This window comes from Onychomys torridus, chromosome 5 (assembly GCF_903995425.1).
Source record: "Onychomys torridus chromosome 5, mOncTor1.1, whole genome shotgun sequence".
NCBI classification, from domain to species: domain Eukaryota; kingdom Metazoa; phylum Chordata; class Mammalia; order Rodentia; family Cricetidae; genus Onychomys; species Onychomys torridus.
Genome location: NC_050447.1, coordinates 33,537,260 through 33,554,315, shown reverse-complemented (window position 1 = coordinate 33,554,315; position 17,056 = coordinate 33,537,260). Strand labels below are relative to the sequence as shown.

At 51.2% G+C, this 17,056-nt stretch overlaps 2 protein-coding genes across 4 annotated transcripts; both read right to left on the bottom strand.

Annotated features, from left to right (window-relative positions):
- Nucleotides 1-1,852: 1,852 nt before the first annotated feature.
- Nrn1l (neuritin 1 like) lies at nucleotides 1,853-3,582 on the bottom strand. Of its 2 annotated transcripts, none has more exons than XM_036187930.1 (3): nucleotides 3,169-3,582; nucleotides 2,378-2,492; nucleotides 1,853-2,239 (listed from the first exon to the last, which is right to left on the bottom strand). In XM_036187930.1, exons 1-3 carry the CDS (start codon nucleotides 3,257-3,259, stop codon nucleotides 1,966-1,968), a joined length of 480 nt encoding a protein of 159 aa, XP_036043823.1. In that variant the 5' UTR covers nucleotides 3,260-3,582; the 3' UTR covers nucleotides 1,853-1,965. The 2 variants fall into 2 exon arrangements, with proteins under 2 accessions (XP_036043823.1, XP_036043822.1); XM_036187929.1 differs by having other exon boundaries at nucleotides 1,855-2,239; nucleotides 2,378-2,510.
- Nucleotides 3,583-3,621: 39 nt separating this feature from the next.
- On the bottom strand, nucleotides 3,622-16,737 carry Edc4 (enhancer of mRNA decapping 4). 2 transcript variants are annotated; one of them, XM_036187927.1, is made up of 29 exons: nucleotides 16,455-16,737; nucleotides 12,829-12,985; nucleotides 12,354-12,465; nucleotides 11,543-11,642; nucleotides 11,091-11,280; nucleotides 10,827-10,974; nucleotides 10,645-10,749; nucleotides 10,126-10,235; nucleotides 9,950-10,033; nucleotides 9,769-9,864; nucleotides 9,578-9,680; nucleotides 9,273-9,453; nucleotides 9,107-9,179; nucleotides 8,915-9,006; nucleotides 8,651-8,838; nucleotides 8,446-8,576; nucleotides 8,208-8,361; nucleotides 7,313-7,749; nucleotides 7,134-7,238; nucleotides 6,896-7,048; nucleotides 6,780-6,816; nucleotides 6,471-6,648; nucleotides 6,211-6,366; nucleotides 6,007-6,122; nucleotides 5,753-5,918; nucleotides 5,481-5,667; nucleotides 5,171-5,390; nucleotides 4,394-4,557; nucleotides 3,622-4,172 (listed from the first exon to the last, which is right to left on the bottom strand). In XM_036187927.1, exons 1-29 carry the CDS (start codon nucleotides 16,534-16,536, stop codon nucleotides 3,980-3,982), a joined length of 4,218 nt encoding a protein of 1,405 aa, XP_036043820.1. In that variant the 5' UTR covers nucleotides 16,537-16,737; the 3' UTR covers nucleotides 3,622-3,979. The 2 variants fall into 2 exon arrangements, with proteins under 2 accessions (XP_036043820.1, XP_036043819.1); XM_036187926.1 differs by having other exon boundaries at nucleotides 3,638-4,172; nucleotides 8,208-8,364; nucleotides 16,455-16,721.
- Between the last annotated feature and the right edge of the window lie 319 nt (nucleotides 16,738-17,056).

Sequence of the window (17,056 nt, the reverse complement as noted above, 5' to 3'; positions counted from 1 at the left end):
AAGGCGTGCACCACCATTGCCCAGCTTGTTTTTTGTTGTTGTTGTTGTTTTTGGTGGAGCTGAGGATCGAACCCAGGTCCTTGCTCTTGCTAGGCAAGCGCTCTACCACTGAGCTAAATCCCCAACCCCCCAGCTTGTTTTTGTTTTGCTGGGGTTTTGTTTTTATTTTGAGATAGGATTTCTCTGTGTAATCCTGGTTGTCCTGGAACTTGCTCTGTAGACCAAGAAGGCCTTAAACTCACAGAGATCCACCTGCTTCTGCCTCCTGAGTGCTAGGATTAAAGGTGTGTGATACCACCACCTGTCACCTTATTTCCTTATACACGAGTACATGTGCACACATACAACAGTTCTTATGTGGAGGTCAGAGGATAACTCATCAGAGTCAGATCTCTCCTTCTACCATATGGCTTTACTCTCTGAGTGCCAAGCTGTCTCACTGGCCTGCCGTGTGTGTGTGTGTGTGTGTGTGTGTGTGTGTGTGTGTGTGTGTGTGTGTTTTCACCAAAGTCAACCCTGGTGTCATTCCTCAGGTGGCATTTACATTGTTCTCTGAGATAGGTTTTCTTGGTGGCCTAGAGCTCACAGATTAGGCTAGGCTGGCTCTCCAGCAAGCCCCAGAGATTCACTTGTTTCTGCCTTCTCAAGGCTGAAAGTGCATGCCACCACACTGACTTTTTACCTAGGTCCTACAGGTCAAACTGAGGTCCGAATGCTTGAGTGGCAAGTACTTAGCCTAGCCTTTCCAAACCACTTGGAAGGTTGCTGTCCATATGGCCTATCATGTCCCATGTGCTACTTCCTGTCCTCAAGGACTGTGTAGGTAGAGCTGGTTCTGCAGGAATACAGAACTGGTTTATGCAGGACCTTGTAGGTAAGAGGGAAGGAGCTTAACATAAGCATCAGTTTCTCAACCCAGAAAGTAGAGGGAGTGACTAATAGAAGCCAATGAAGAATCCATGGCAAAGTCCACAAGTCATAGCATTTAAGGCTAGGAATGGCAGCATATGCCTGCAATCCCAGCACCAAGGTAGAGGCAGGAATATCACTCCAAGTTTGAGGCCAGCCTGGTCTACGTAGTGAAATCTAGGCTAGTTAGAACTACAAAAGAAGGCCCTATCTTAAAAAAAAAAAGACATAGTGTTAACCTTCCGTTCTTCTGGCCCCACTGGAATGAAAAGGGGCTCTCCCCATACTACATATTTTCTCATTTTATTGCTTCTAAAACACCTTCTTGAATAATTTTGTGTCTTCACTGCAAACCCCTAAGAGCAAGCCTCTGGAGAGCAGGAGCCAGACCACCCACCCCTCGTTATGGCTTCAACGTGTATAACTTCAGATCCTGTCAGGGGTTTGCATGTGGACTCAGATGGGGGCTTCTGGGTGGGTTTCTCTTTGGACAGTCCAGTCCAGACCTCAGAAGAGAAGACTGAGCACTGAGTCTGCACATGTCTTGAAGGCTGAGGTGATAGTTTAGCAGAGGTGGGTACAGGTAAGGCATCAGGAGGCTACAAGGAGCCTGAGAAAGACCTCACTTAGCCACTAGGGGTGAGTTCTGAACCCCACTGGATCCCCACCCCCGATCCCTGCTGGGTTGGGAAGGCCCAAAAGGGCTGTGCATTCCGGCAGATCTTAGTCTCTACTAGAGCTCTTGGGACCCAAGGTACTCCTGGGATCTATAGTGTAATGGAAAGAAACTTCAATGCTGCCATCACAAAATAAATGTTTGTAAGGATGAATGTGGAGTCCCTTGTGGAGGTCCTGAGTCACACCCATTCCATGCTAGGGTCGGCTTCTGGGGTCCCCTGCCTTTGCCAAGAGGGCCTCAGCTAGGAGAAAGAAACCAGCTTGATGCAAATATAAATACCTTTAATGGAAATTGTGCACATTCTGCAGAGCCCACACAGCGGCCACTGCATGCAGTGATGGGAGGCAAGGGCACTGTTGGCTAGCCAACCAGACTGTTTAGGCCAGAGGCCCCAGGAGGCAGGCAAGTGCCAGAGCAGCGGCAAATAAGGAAGGGGCTGGGGCTGGAGCTGTGGCCCGTAGTGTCTCCTGGTTGGTCTCTGGGCCAGCAACCATCTCCCGAACACTGACGGGGACGCCACAGAGGACGTGCAAGTTATCTGGGTGGGGGGCACGGCGAGCTTCTTGCTGCAGGGACTCCCATACTGCAGCAGCCTCCTCTGGGCAGCCCGACAGGACCCGAGAAGCACAGGCATGGAAGTCATTCCAGGATCTGTTACAGAATGGGGTTAGGGGAGTCAGAGCAGACTTCAGAGTGGGAAGAGAGTCAAGGCCCTGAGGTTGCTGCCCCAGTGGTCCAGATTATTGATTGGTGCCTCCCACCGGCCCACTGCCTCCCACCTGCTGGTACCTGCAGATGGTCTGTAGCTCGCCTCCACGGCCCATGCCGTCCCCCAGGCGGATGAGACACTCGGCAAAGCCTTGGTATATGGTATCACAGCGGTTTAGGCCCTCAGAGGCCACAGCTAGAGGGGGTACAAAGACTAGGAATGGGTGGGAATGGAGAATGGTTGAGAGAATGAGCCAGGACCTTGTTTACCTGGTAGTGCTCTGGGGACATGACTCAGCGTGAAAGAGGTGCCCCCCAGGGAACTTCAGGGTATCTGAAAATCACTTGTCTTGACTCTCAAGATAGGATCTGGACTGTGATGCACATGGAGGTATGAGATGTGGGAACAGGTAGGGGGTGTTGGGTCCAGAGCTCAGCTCCTTCTCCAGTTTCTGGGGCTCTCGGTCAAAGACAGGGATTCAGGGGTATAGGGTCTGGAACATGAAGTTTCGGGCAGAAGGCAGTCTTCCTGCAGTTTTCATGAGCTTCAGCTGGCACCCCCAGTGTCTCCCCCAAAGACAAGTGACGCCGAGCAAGCAGGGTGGGGACCAAAGAGAGTCACTCTAAGCCCAGGGATCCATGGCCTGAGTTTTATGAGTTTTACTAGGGGCCACAAACTCCCACTGTCAGAATTTAGAAGTTCTTCTCCCACACTGAGCTGTTTGCAGGACACTGTCCACCCTGAAGCCACTATCACACTTCCCAGAGCTCTTACTGTTGGTCTCCACCCTGACCCTTTGCTCCAACACTCCATATCCAGTCTAAGACCTGCAAGAAGGGTTGCAGCCTGGGCCCAGGCTGCTCACACTCACCCAGTGGCAGCAGCAGCAACAGTGTCAGGGCACAGGGTAGCCGCTGACAGCGGCGGCAGCGCCAGTGGCAGTGGCAGCAGTAGCACATCATCCCTGGCTGTAAGCCTAGTGCAGGAGCTAGAGGCTTGGAGAGCTGCCTGTGGGCCCAGCCCCCGGAGGAAGGGATCCTGATTGGATGGGAGCTGGAGGCGGGGCCTCATCCCAGCTGTCAGCCCCACCTCCAGTATCCAGATTGGCAGGGGAGCAAGGAAGGACCCCAGAGGGCAAAATTACCTAGGGAGGAGACATGTTGACACTGAGCTGGCTCTAGGAGCTTTGCCTGAATTGGACAGGGGAGATATGAGTAGACAGTTTATCAGATGACAATGGGTGCCAGGGTACCCCCAGGGTGGGCTGGTTTAGACAGATTTCCCAGATGGAGGAGAGAACAGTTAGTCACATCAATGACAAATCAAAACCATACACATACTTTGTTTTATTCCAAAAGCCTTTAATTGAATTTCTCAATGTTTTTCAAAAACAAAAAGATCCAAATTAGAGGTAAAAAGGAACATGGAAAATTCAACTCAAGTGGTATCACGATCTTGGGGTCATGCTTCAGGCATGGCAGGACCCAAGAAGGCACAATACCTACCCTGGGCCCAGCCTAACCCGGCTGGTTACCACAATCAGTAGACCACTACCAGTGTGTCCTGCCCCCTACTTCCCTCCCAACACTGGAGATAGAGGTCTGAGCAGGTAACCAGCAGGCATGGTCTTGGCCTAGACCTGCACACTGTCCTTCAGTGTCACCCCATCTCTGTTTAAACAGCTAAGGGAGGCTAGGGGTCGCAAGGCCATGTAACATCAGGCTGAGACGCCGGGCAGCTTTGCCAAGTGAGTTGTGTGGATCAGCCTGCAGGAACTGGAAGAGCTTCTGGCGTACCTGGGCCATGACAGAGCCCATGTGGTCTCGAGTGATGGGATCGCTGTGGTCCAGGTGCATCACAGCCTCTTCTAAATAGCTGGGGGCAGGGGAAAGGACAGGCTATAGCTGGATGCTGACAGGTAGGAGTGCCCCCTAGTGGTACTGAAGCCCAGAGGGATAATGACAAAGACAGTTTCTAAGCCTCATATGGATAGAAAAATTAGGGATGGGAGTCAGGTAAGAGTGGATGTCTGCTTCAAGCTGCTCTCTCTGTCCCTACCTCTTGCTTGTCTTCTGGTCCCTGACTGCCCCACTCACCTGAGCTTGAGGTCACTTCTAGTTCCAAGGTCAGACGCCAGCTGCTGGATTAGGGAAAGGAGCACAGGCTGGGATAGTGGACAGGGCGGCTGCCCAAAAACCTGGGCTGGGTCCACAGTTTCACACACATACAGCACCAGGTTGAGATCAGCGGCTGTCAGGGCCTGGGAGTAGAACAAGGGAGCATACTTATACCTAACACTAGGATGGAATGCCTGCTTATCTGGGGTGTACGGCCTAAGGACAGAAGACCAAAGTCAGATTCTAAACCAAAAGTGATGTTCAGAGGCTCTGACAGGACTGTAAAGTCACTTTAGAAAACCAGATTATGGGCTGGAGAGATGGCTCAACGGTTAAGAACACTGGTTGTTCTTCCAGAGGTTCTGAGTTCAATTTCCAACAACCACATGGTGGCTCACAATCATCTATAATGAGATCTGGTGCCCTCTTCTGACCTGCAGGTGTATATGCAAACAGAACACTGTATACATAATAAAACAAATCTTTAAAAAAAAAAAAAAAAAAAAGAGATAGGAAAAAGAAAAGAAAAGAAGATTACAAAGTTTTCCTGAGAAATGTGGTCACGAGGAAATGCGGGCTGAGGTAGGAAGAAAATGGTCTAGCATGACAGAACAATAGGGGCAATGGCTTAGAAAGCCAGAGAACCAGTCTGCCAGAGAGTCAGTCCAGAGCCTGCTGGGGAAGTGGGCATATGATATGCAGACCTCATCAGGAGACATCTTTGTCGGGGGATTACTACGCCGAACACTGTCATACCTGCTGGAAGGCCTGATTGAGGTGGCCCTGCTGCAGTAACTGCAAGATATGGGCTTGTTGGGCCTGGCAGTCAAGGTGGGCAGAAGGGACAGGTGTGCCAGCAGCTGAACGCATGGCCTGCATGATGCTGGAAGTGACGGTGGCCTGTTGCTCCTTAAGTGCCACACTTACTTCACCCTTAACAATACGTTGTACTTGTGCTAAAATTGACTCCTGTAAGCTGCAAAGGGAAGTGAGCCAATGAGGTGGGTAAGAAGCCCATTCTGACCCTTCCTAAACCTACCACTCCCCCAGAGCCCTGCCCACACACCTGCCCACAGCCACATGCAGCTGGTGTTGCACCTCTGCCCGAACACTGCTAGACACAGTGGCAGCCATCTGCTCAGTGGCACTCTGCAGTGTGTTGACCAGGCCCCGAAGCTGGGCCAGCACAGGCTCCCTGGCTTCCTGTTCACGTGCCTTCCGGCTCTTCATGTGACTCTCCAGCTGCTGCAAATCTAAAGGATGACAACAGATATTGTAAAAGGAAGGACAGCAGAGTACAACCATTCTTCCCACTTTGGGGTTTATGACGCCACTCACATTCCTGTGTACCCAGCCTAAAGCTGTCATTGATTTGCTGGAACATAGCCTGGCAACTCTTCTCAAAAGCTGGCAGTACCACACTCTGGAAGGCTTCCCGGTAGGCAGCCTGCATTGGGCCCTGTAATGTGTCTGCAGCTGCTCGGGCAATGGCATCTGTCAAGTTCTAGAATATAAGGAGGGGTCAAGTTGAAAGCCTGAGTCCAATCTGGCCTGCCTAACCACACTTGCCCTCTTGGGCCCTCTATCATCACCTTTGACTTGAGGAGCTTAGCGATGTTCTCTTTCATGCTGCCTTCCACAACTGTAAGTTTGGAAGCCACTGAGTTGCTTAGTTGACCAGCCACAGGCTCCAGACTTCTGGAGACACCTATGAAAGACAGATGGAACCAGAAGAAGTGTACAAGCTTCCTACACCCACATGGCCCACCCAAAAAGAAATCTCATGAACAACTCACATGGAGGAACTGTCTTCTTGATTTCATCCCTTATACTGCGTTCTAGGCGCCCAGCCAGAGCTGAAGACAAGGCCTGGGATAGCTGCTGCGTCAGCTGCTCCTGCAGCTGCCCACCCCGCTGCTGCCCCTCAGCCAGTGCTCGTTCCAGCCGCCGCTCTGTGGTGAAGCTAAGGAACAGGCCTACAGCAGGACCTACGCATTTCCTATGACAAGAATGCTGCTCTGCCATACTGCCAAGCTGTGCCACTACCCAAGGATACGCTCTTGCTCATGCCGGGTCTCCAGGGCACGCTCTACGTGGTCAGTGACAGTGTTCTGTAGACCCTCAAGTTGGGCACAGAGACGCTGTAGCAGCTCTTCTTGGTTGTGCCATAGTTCTGCCAACTCTCTTTGCTGCTGCCAAATTAGAGCTGGCCAGTCCTCAGGGGGCTCTGCCACCTGCCAGAAGCACTGATAAATTAACACAATGCCTGCCCTTCTATCTTCACCCACCATAAAAAGGAATAGCTTAAAGTCCCTCCCCCCTGGTGGGATGGGTCCCCTGGATAGAAAGGTGCTCCCTTACATACCTGGTGCTCTGTGAGCCGGGATCCTACAGCTGAATCCCTACATAGGCAAGGAGCGCTGAAGGTCACATCAGGCAGCTTAGAGACCACCCCTGGTCCCAGTCCCAGAACCCTCCTACCCATCATCCTTCTTGCTTTTCCTCTTGAGCTTGGGTGAAGTCCGAGGGGATCCCTTGGCCTTCCAATCCTTGGCAGGCAGCCGTGGAGTAGGAATTTTGCTGCCAAAACCCCCTGCAGCAGAAGCAAGGCTGGCAACTTCATCGTCATGGTCACTGTGGAAGGAGGGAAGGCTAAGTGCCTGCTCACCAGCTGGCCCTCCTTCATTAGAGAAAAAGCGCAGCGCGGGTCGGGACTCACCTCTGCTCAGCACTGGTGTCCTGATTGTCATGTTGCTGCAGTAGGTGGTAAGGTGGCCGGTGGAAGGCCAGGCTTTTGTGCTTTTCCTGGAGGCCATTCCTGGGGCTAAGGAAACACTCAGTGTGGATAATCCTAATGCCCCTCCCACAAGCATACTTTCCCCCTTCTGAGCATCTCACCTTTCTGCCAAGGTACTACAAGTCTCACGAGTAATGTCAGGTGCTGTAGGCCAGACTTGACTGTCAGGGGTTGCAACCTCCTGGGTCAAGGCTGCTTCCAGTAGGGAGGGGGTACTATGCCGATCCCCATCCCCAGGGCCTCCATCCAAGCCAAGCTGAGAGCCAAGCTCAGGGCCTTGCCTGGGCCGAGGAGACAGTAAGTGTAGTGCTGAAGCAGCTGAGGCCATACTGTCTGGCTCAATGAGGCCCTCAGGAACAGAGGAGCCAAAGCCCCGGGACAGGGCCTCAGATGCGATTTCAGGGATGTCCTGAGACAGGGCAGTGGATGCTGAGGAGATCACATCGGGGGAACGGGTGCGACTGGGAGAGGCCTGGGGCAGCCCCAGAGGCTCCACTTCCTGCAAGTCCAAGGATAGTGCAGAGGCAGCTGTAGATACCTGAGAAGGGCCAAAGATGAAGTAATAAGGGGTAAGAGGCACAGAGACAAGGTACTGGTACTGTAGTGGTGAGACAGAACAACAGGGAAGAGAGATGCAAATGAAAAGCAGGGCCACAATTCACAAGGAGGGTATCGGGAGGCTGAGGAGATGCACTCCAAGGAACATGAAAAGCTTTTATAACCTTTGGGGAAACATGAAGCCCCCAAGGCCAAGCAGGGTCACCAGGAAACGTATGTAAGAACAGAGAGCTCCAATCTTCCCCATTGCCCTCTATCTGCTACCCGGTACTTTACATCCCCCCTGCCGCCCCCCGCCCTGTATCAGTGTGTGTGTGTGTGTGTGTGTGTGTGTGTGTGTGTGTGTGTGTGTCTCTCTCTCTCTCTCTCTCTCTCTCTCTCTCTCTCTCTCTCACACACACACACACACACACACACACACACACACACACCACACACCTGCCCAGGTCCCTTGGGAGTCAATTTGTCAGCTGGGCCTGGGAGCAGCCCAGGAAGGAGGCTTCGAGGGCTTGTCTGTAGGCTGCTGCTGCTGTTTATTGTCAGACTGCCATCCAGCTGCAGCTTGGGACTCAAGGTCAGCTCCTCGGGTGGCCTACTGGCAGAAAGATGGGCAACAGCTACTGTGATTCGTCACAATCTGGTACTAAATCCTGCCATTACCCAGTGTTTGTCTTACCTGGTCAAGGAGGGGTCCACGGCTGAGGAGCTACTCACAGCAGACACAGCTGTCAGGGAGCTGCTGCTGCTGCTGCTGCTGCTACTGCTGCTGCTGCTGCTGCTACTGCTACTGCTAGGGGATGCAGAGATCTGGGAAGATGCAGAGAATGAGCACTACGGCTGGTAATGGAACATTACCAAGCCTCTCCTCACTGAGGAAGTACCTGCTGCAGGGAAGCGGTGGGCGTCATGAAAGCATCAGGTGTCATCAACTTAGGCTTGGTCTCACTGCTCAGACTGAGGAAGTCTGCAGGTGCAGGAAGTTCCACGATGCGTCGGAGGTCAGGCTGAGACCCATGAGCAGCTGAAGCTAGCCCCTCAGAGCCTAGTTCTGGTCGAGACTCTCCAAATGCTGTTGGGAAAGCTACTTGAGTCAGATCTCAGAACCATGCCAGTGTGACCTGCTTCCCTTCTACTCCCGCACTCACTGAAGTCCTCGTGAGCGGTGTGGGCAGGGAGTGGAGCCACCACATCAGGGTTCAGCTGTGGCTGGAAGCGGATCTGCACATCTTGTAGTGCCCTAAAGAACAAGAATGGAGGAAAAGAGAACACTCAAACAAGCCAGGGCCAGTAGGGTAGGGAGACATAGACAGGACGCGTTGGGTCTCCCTGACACTCACTTAGTATGCACACAAAAGAGCTTGATAAGCACACCAGCTGTAGATTCCATGGCACTAGCTCCGTGGGAACTCTCTGAAAGGACAGCGTGGATCATTAAGCACTGCTCTTCTGGGCCAGGACTCTTCCCACATACTAACAAATAGCCCTAACCCTGGGGCACCTCACCAGCACCCAGACTGTCGTTCTCCTCCTCAGCAGGAAGCACCTCGGTGTGCCGCAGCCGGCAGCGACTCACAACCTGGATGCCAAAGCTGAGCACAGGGTGGGTGAGCAGGAACTCAGAGATAGAGCTAAAGCAAGCCCGGCCCTCGTCTTGGTTCTGGAGCAGCTCCATCACATAGAGGACCTGTGTGTGTGTGAGAAGCACATCCCGTACTGAACCGAGGCTGGGAGGCTGTGGCTATGTCACATATCCCTGCCCTCCCAGCGATCGATACCAGCTCTTCCCGTGCACCGCCACGGCAGCCCACCTTGCGTTGCACATCACTGAGAATCAGATACTCTGCTGAGAGGTCCAGGCAAACCTTGAGGCTGGGAGGTACACTCACTGAACTGAAGATATCTGGGGAGAACCTAGGAAGCCAAGAAGCAGACTGCGTAAGACTGAGAATTCAAAGAAGCCGTATCCCTGGCCTATCCTCAGTCCCTAACTCTAGTTTACCGAATGGTTTGCAGGCAGGTCCAGGACACTGTGCACCACATCTTCAGCTCCCGATTCTGGTCAGCGCCAGTAATGAGGAACCTCCAGAATGGGACCCTGAAAAGCAACAAGGCACTAACTGGTTACCTGCTAGGAGCCCATGAACAAGCCCGCCACCTACTGTGCCTACCCACTCACTCACTCAGGATCCTGTTTCTTATGGTTATCACAGAATAAGAGGCAAGAAAGGGGCCGTCCATCATGAGGCTTCCATTCATGCAGACACCTATAAGCAGACAGACAAGGGGCCTGAGTGAATGAACTGTCCAACTTTCCAGTCAGGGCGCAGAGAGGAGGGTCTTTCAGGTCTTGCCTTACCTTGGTTCATCCTGACCTTCAATGTAGATCTGCCAGAACTTGACAAAGCCGTCATGGCTTGCAGTAGCCAGGACAGTCCCATCAGGAGAAAGGGCTCCTTCACTTAGGCACTGAAAAGAACCCCAAAAGTTCAGAACAGCCATGGCTACAAAGATGAACTCTGTCTCAAAAAAACCCAAACAAACCACCACCACCAAAAAACTGTTTAAAGCTTTGCTTCTCCTCCTGACCAGAGGTAGGAATGAGCCCTTCCTAGATGAGGATGGTAGTGAGCTGGGCTGACCGACAGCAGACTCACACTTCTATGTGACTGAATAAAGGGGGTAGGCACTGCGGAGAAAACTAGTCCTTCAGGGCACAGCTAGATTAGGCGTGAACTGTACAAGTGAGAACCAATTTGTGTTCAGCACCCCCACTGGCAACACACTGGCAAAGCCACTTGGGCAGCTATGGAGACGGGGACTCGATGAAGGGCCCAGGAAGAGGGAAAGGCAGAGAGGCAATCAGCTGCAGGCCTACCGTGCTATGGCCTTTCACCACAATGAAGCCCTGCTTGATCTGGCTGACATCCACAGGCCAGGTGCTGTGGCTGGAGCGCAGCATATCCAGGTCCCACACCTCAGCCTAGGGCACAGGGCGGTATTCAGTCCCTGGGCATAGTCTGGCAGCTCACCTCCCCTTCACCACACCAGTCCCCTCACCCGGTCTTCGTGCAGCAGGGCCACTGTTGGGCTACTGTCCTCACAACAGTCCTCACTCTCCTCAGGGATGAAGGGGCACCAGATGATCCTCCGGAAGTGGTTCAGGGGTGTGCCCTCTGGCTGCCGGATATGGACTAAAATCTCTTCTCTGAGCAGGGAGTTAAGGCTTGAGCAGGTGGATGACCAAGTATCCCTAGCGGCCCCAGCCCTGGCCCAGCCCTGGCCCAGCTCCACTTCTTCAGTCCCCTGCCAGGGAATGGATACTGAATTTTACCCTTAACCAGAGCCAAGCGCCACACAAAGAGATTGCCAGCCTCATCCAGGCAGGCAAGCTGTGGAGAGTTGAGGTGTGCGAAGGCCAGATCAGCCACACTGCCTGTGAAACCCTTGAGCAGGGTCCGCTCTGAAGTACTGACACTGATCACACGCACCATTGCCGAGCCATTGTTGGCAGCTGGAATTAGAGAAGGCGAGAATCTGAGCGAGCGAGCACCCTGAGCCAGGCAGCAGCACAGGAGCCCCGCCCGCCCTTGCCTACCTCACCGCTATCATCTCAGTAACAAGCCTGGTTTTCCTAATCATCTCCCCCAGCCCAGCAAGCCGGCAAGGAAGCCTGGAAAACCTTCTATTGCACCCCTAGCACCCGAGTGGGCTGACGCTAAACCTGCATCTCTGGGACTTGTAGCAGAACACTCCCTTTTGCCCTCCTTACTCACCCCTAATGGCATAGGCCAAGAAGGAGTTAGACACTGCAATCAGGTTGCCATAGTAGTATTTCTGCTCCCAGTCGTACTTGGCGACAGGCTGGATTTTCACCTGAGAACTCAGAATAAGGAAGGTTGGAGAAGCTGAGGGCCGGAGTAGGTAACAATTCCGAGGACAGGATAGGCCACAGGTATAAGCCCAGCACCCACTGACATCTCCCAGAAGAGATTTCCACAGAGGACTGGAAGTCAACACTGGGTCTCTGAAAGTAAGGCATACCTGTTATCAAGGCTGTTCCCATAGGAACTGAAGCATGTATAAGAGAGGGCTGTGCTCCCATACACTACCCGTGATGGGATACTAGCCCACGCTGAGGCTATGCCAGGCCTTGCCCTTCTCTCCCATTCCTTCTGCCTTGCTAAAAACTGTTAGATTACATCCCTAAAGCTAGCCATCAAGATCTACTCTCCTATTTGGACACTTTCTTATGCCAGACTCATTCCTGAGGATGAGTACCAAAGTCTAGCAATCAAAAGCCCCACTTTGGTTCACCTAATTAACATGCCCAATCAAAATACATCACTACATCCTCACCCATCCTAACACAGATCTTCCTTGTTTCTCTTCTTTAGAATGACACCCGCAAGGTCGTTTGCTGCTGTTTTTCTGCCTGAATCAGAAAGCTGTCACTTGAACTTCTCTTCCCTGCCTAATAAAGGATTGCTGTGAAAAGAGGTGTTTGGGCGTGGTTTGTGCCTGATCCAGGGACTGGGAGGGAGTGAGGATCTCCTTCAACATGTACCACATTATCTTGGCACTCACCTTGTTGCTCCCCCGTGCCTTGCTGGAAATGCTAGAATCACTGCTGGCCACGATTTCCACCTCCTTGGCCAAAATCCCGATGCAAGTGGAGCTGTCGTCTCCAGACAGGCAACTGGAAGAGGCACATAAACCTAGTCCCTTGTCCCCAAACAGCCCAGCAGGAGGTTCTAGGACAGGTCCTCGTGATGGTGTCTGTCTAGTCTCATATTCCCAGTTCTCTGCTCCAGGGTCCCATAGTCACAGTTCTCCTTGCTCACCTCCCTCCTGACAAACAGGTTAATTCCACTCCACAGTCTTTAGCTTGTCTTCATCTCTTTTCTTAGTATAAATTCACTGTGGTATAGTGCTTTGCCCCAGATAGTCCAGAAGAGAAGAAGCAGAGGCTGCTAGCCCCCTTGATGCTAATCTTATCCCTTTTTCTAAGCAAAAACCGCCAAGATATCATTACCACCATTTCTATTTCTCAGGTACTCACATGACCTGCTTTTCCTGCAGGTTAATAGGTGGCATGGTCCGTATACCAGGTTTGCTTGTTGAGTTACCATCACCTGAGCTGAGTGGGTCCGGAACCAGGAGCCCATTGAGGTCTCCATTATAAGTACTGGATGGCCTTTGGCTCTCTGCACTGGAACCTAGGGGAAGAAGAGGACATGGTGTCAAGGTTCTTTACCTGCCATGAGCTTCTCCTATAGCTCTAGACCACAAAGTATTCATGAACACTTATGTCCACGGGGAAGGGGTGTCCTTTGTTATTCCTCATTCTATAAGTATGGTGGAAAGCAGGACCATGAGACTCTTCTACCTGTGGGAGGAGTACAAACCAGCAAAGATCTTCTGATGGGGCTAGAGGCGCAGCTCAGGGGTAGCATGTTTGCTTACTTGTTTACCATATGTGAGGCCCTTGGATTGATCTTGAACACCCTCCCCCAAAAAAAGAGAAAAAAAAATTAGGCGAGTTAATACTTGGCTAAGAACAGTAAACAAACATGACTTAAAGGAGGGTATGAAGATACTTGGGACATCACAGTGATTGTATTTGCAACGTACAAACATGGAAAATGCTAGGTGCTGTGGCTATAATCTCACAGGGAGACTGAAGCTGAAAGACAGTGAACTCAGGGTCACACTATAAGAAGTTCAGGACAGCCTAGACTACATAATGAAATCCTGTCTCAAAACAAAACAGAAGGAAGTAGGAGAGATGGTTCTGTGTTGTTGCTCTTGCAGAGGAACCAGGTTCCGTTCTCAGCACCCACATGATGATTCACATCTATGTGTAACTCCAATTCCAAGGGATGCAACACCCTCTTCTGGTCTTCTTAGGCCCCAAGCCCACATGTAGTACACATACATATATGCAGGCAGAACAAATATCATTTTTGGTTCTTCAAGACAGGGTTTCTCTGTGTAGTTTTGCACCTTTCCTGGAACTCACTTTATAGACCAGGCTGGCCTCGAACTCACAGAGATCCACCTGGCTCTGCCTCCCAAGTACTGGGATTAAAGGCGTGCGCCACCATCACCCAGCCAAACATCAATTTTTTAAAAAGGTCTAAAACAAAACAAAACAGAAGCAAACAAATAATCAACAATCCAGAAACATGGGAAGGACAGAGGGAAAAGAGGGCTGCAAATGCCTCTCATGAGGCTGGGTTGCCCAGCCTCTCCCTCTGCAGTGAGAGCCACAAAGGCTCATTGCTCCCCCGCTTTTTGGGGCGGGGCCTTCCAGTGTAGTTCAGACAGCCTTGAAGTTGGGATCTTCTTGCTTCAGCCTCCTAAGTGCTGGAAATACAGGTATATGCTAGCACACTTGATTCTAGATGAGTTTTAAATTTTACATAGTCAGCTGTAGCTAGCGGACTGACTGTTCCAAGGCAACATACAGACAGCTGAGAATCTGTGTGAGATACCAGAACTTAGACAAACACAGTGGAGAGTTTGTGGAGAAAGGTTTCTAACTCAAGGAAAGAGGGGACCTGACACACTGAATTAGTTAACAAGCCACCTTGGGCAGGTAAACTCAGAAGGAAAGGCACATGGGAAACTGGACAAAGAGGAGAGAAGCTATGGGCGTAGGGTGGAGTGTGGAATCAGGAACGACGGTATTTTAGATGTTTGCAATGGCTGGTCCCACTCTTCCTTAGGGCTGGGGATTGAGTCCTGGACATCCCATACATGTTAAGTGGGTTTCTAGGTTTTTGGGGGGTGGGGTGGTACCAGGGATGAAACTCAGGGCTTTGCACATGCTAGATAATTGATTTACCACTGAGCTATGTCTTCAATCATTTATGTACTTACTTTTCTTTTTTATTGAGATTGGGCCTCAACAAGTAGCCTGAGGTGGCTTTCAACTGACAATTCCCCTGCCTCTACCTCCCAAGTGCTGGGACTATAAGTGAATGCCACCATGCCTGGCTTTTGGCTAAGTCTCAAAAATTCATTAATTCAAACACCACTTTCTCAACTCCAAGCTAGTAAGAAGGTGCTTTAAGAAAAGACCAAGTTTTCAGTCATGAAATAGTTTTAGGTCTGACAAGTCTTAGGTCCTTCAGTGAAAAGAGACAAGCAAAAGTTACTTGGAAAAAAAAAAAAAGAATTAGCCTTTACTCCCAGCACTTGGGAGGCAGAGACAGGTGGATCTCTATGAGTTCGAAGCCAGCCTGGTCTACAGAGCATGTTCCAGGGCAGCCACAGATACACAGAGAAATCCTGTTTTGAAACAACAACAACAAAATCAAGTGCCAGTCACTAAACAATAGAGTTATAGGAAATGACCCTTTTATCTTTCCCTAGGACTAGATCCCTTCTAGCTGCTCAGGGATAAGTTGGCTATTTTCCCTTCCAAGCAACCTACCATAAGGATAAACAATGGGCCTAGTCTATACACTTAGCTATGCCAGGCTCTACCAAATCTCTATGGAGCATAGTCTGCTCAGCTGATGGTGGGCATCAGAGGCATAAACCACCTCATGAGTAAAGGGAGCACACACTGCAGGCATGAGGCAAAGACCCAGTGGTCTCAGGCAGCAAATGGATTATCTGTGTATCAGTTAAACCCACTGGATTGAGTATCAGTGCCTGCATTAGCAATCTGGGTAACCCCAGAAGGCATAACAGGTGTGAGAAAAGAATCAGTTCTTAATTATGGCCTCTACACGGACACTACTATTACCAGTCAACCACTACAACTTTCAAACATCTAGTTTTCATACACACTATTTCCTTTATGTACTTTCTATAAGTGTCTTGAGTACTTTTCCTGGCATTCAATTTCATGTCTATAGTATTTGACCTAGCCTAAATAGTCTCCTCTCAGACCTGCCCTTTATCTCCCTCACGACCCCCACCACCCCCATTCTCATCACAGTACCCAAACAATCCTCTTTTACAACAACACTATATAATAACTTTGTCGGCTTTCTGTCCTGGGAACTCTTCTCTGGCAAGAGTAGCCCCCAAAGGGATACTAGGAGCCCAAGTAAAACTCAGATGAATTGGGAACATATGTGCTTGCAGATGTGGGGAACCTAATCTAATCAGAGCCACAAAGTCTGTGATTTGCCTTCAGTCTATTAAGAGCACGGATTTGGGGTTGTCCCCCTTTTTGTCAGAAAATCAGTTTCAGAGCAACATCAGGCCTGGAGTCTATATTTTAGGGGGAAAGGCAAGTTGCAGAGAGGGAACAGAGGTTCTTCAACATATCGCTTGACTATGGGCCCAGAACTCGCCAAACAGACACAGCACCAGGCCTCTGAACCATGGCGAGTGGGGGCACAGGGCCAGTCCTCAAAACACTGGAGTTGGCAGGCAAGGAAACCAGAAGGACTGGGTGGATTCTGAGGAGGGGCATTACCTTCAGCCAAAATACTTAAAGACAAGGCAGAATGTTCTGGCACAGGATGTGGAGGGATAACACCCAGGGGTCTGCGCCATTCTCTGAATATGCCCAGGGATCATCCAGGACTTCAATCTCCGTCCTCCGCAATCAAATGGGAGGCTCCACAGCTTGTCTAAAGGGACATGCGGCACCCGAGGACGGTTCAGATCTACGCCAGATATCGGCCTCTTCGCCAAGAGCCCACCCACTCCATCCCGGCTCACCTCCCGCGGGCCGGTCCAGCTTGAGGATGTCCCGCAGATGCTGCGTGGCGTCCTCTATATCGATGCTCGCGCAGGAGGCCATGGGCCCAGTCACGAAAGTCCTGCTCGCACGACGTTAGTTCCTCTACCTCCGTGCACTGTCCAACTTCGCCCAGCCACGACCCCACCAGACAGCAGGGGACCGAGGACTACACAAAATCCACCCGCAGTTCCCAAACCGCCGCCCGGGTTGCGTCCGTGAGCCCCGCCAACCCCACCAACCGCCTCCACTTCCGGTCCTACTAACCTTCGTTCCCGGAACCTACAAAGACTGCAGAAGAAAGGTTCCGAGCTCTGGGAGACCAATTAGTTCCTATCCAAGCTTCCTAGGCTGCTTGCTTCAGAATAGCCCAGGAGCGGAGAAATTTCCCAAGACTGAGAAAGAGCAAACAAACTTGCTCATGGTGCACTGGGTTGCCTAAAGCCCTGCTGTCTCTGGAGATCCAACCCAGGTCCTGGCTCATTCTGATGAACTCTGAATAACAGAAACAACACTACCACCCAGGTAGTGACTTTTCAGACCTTGAAAAGGGGAATTGGTAGAAGTCTGTTCCCTTAGGAGT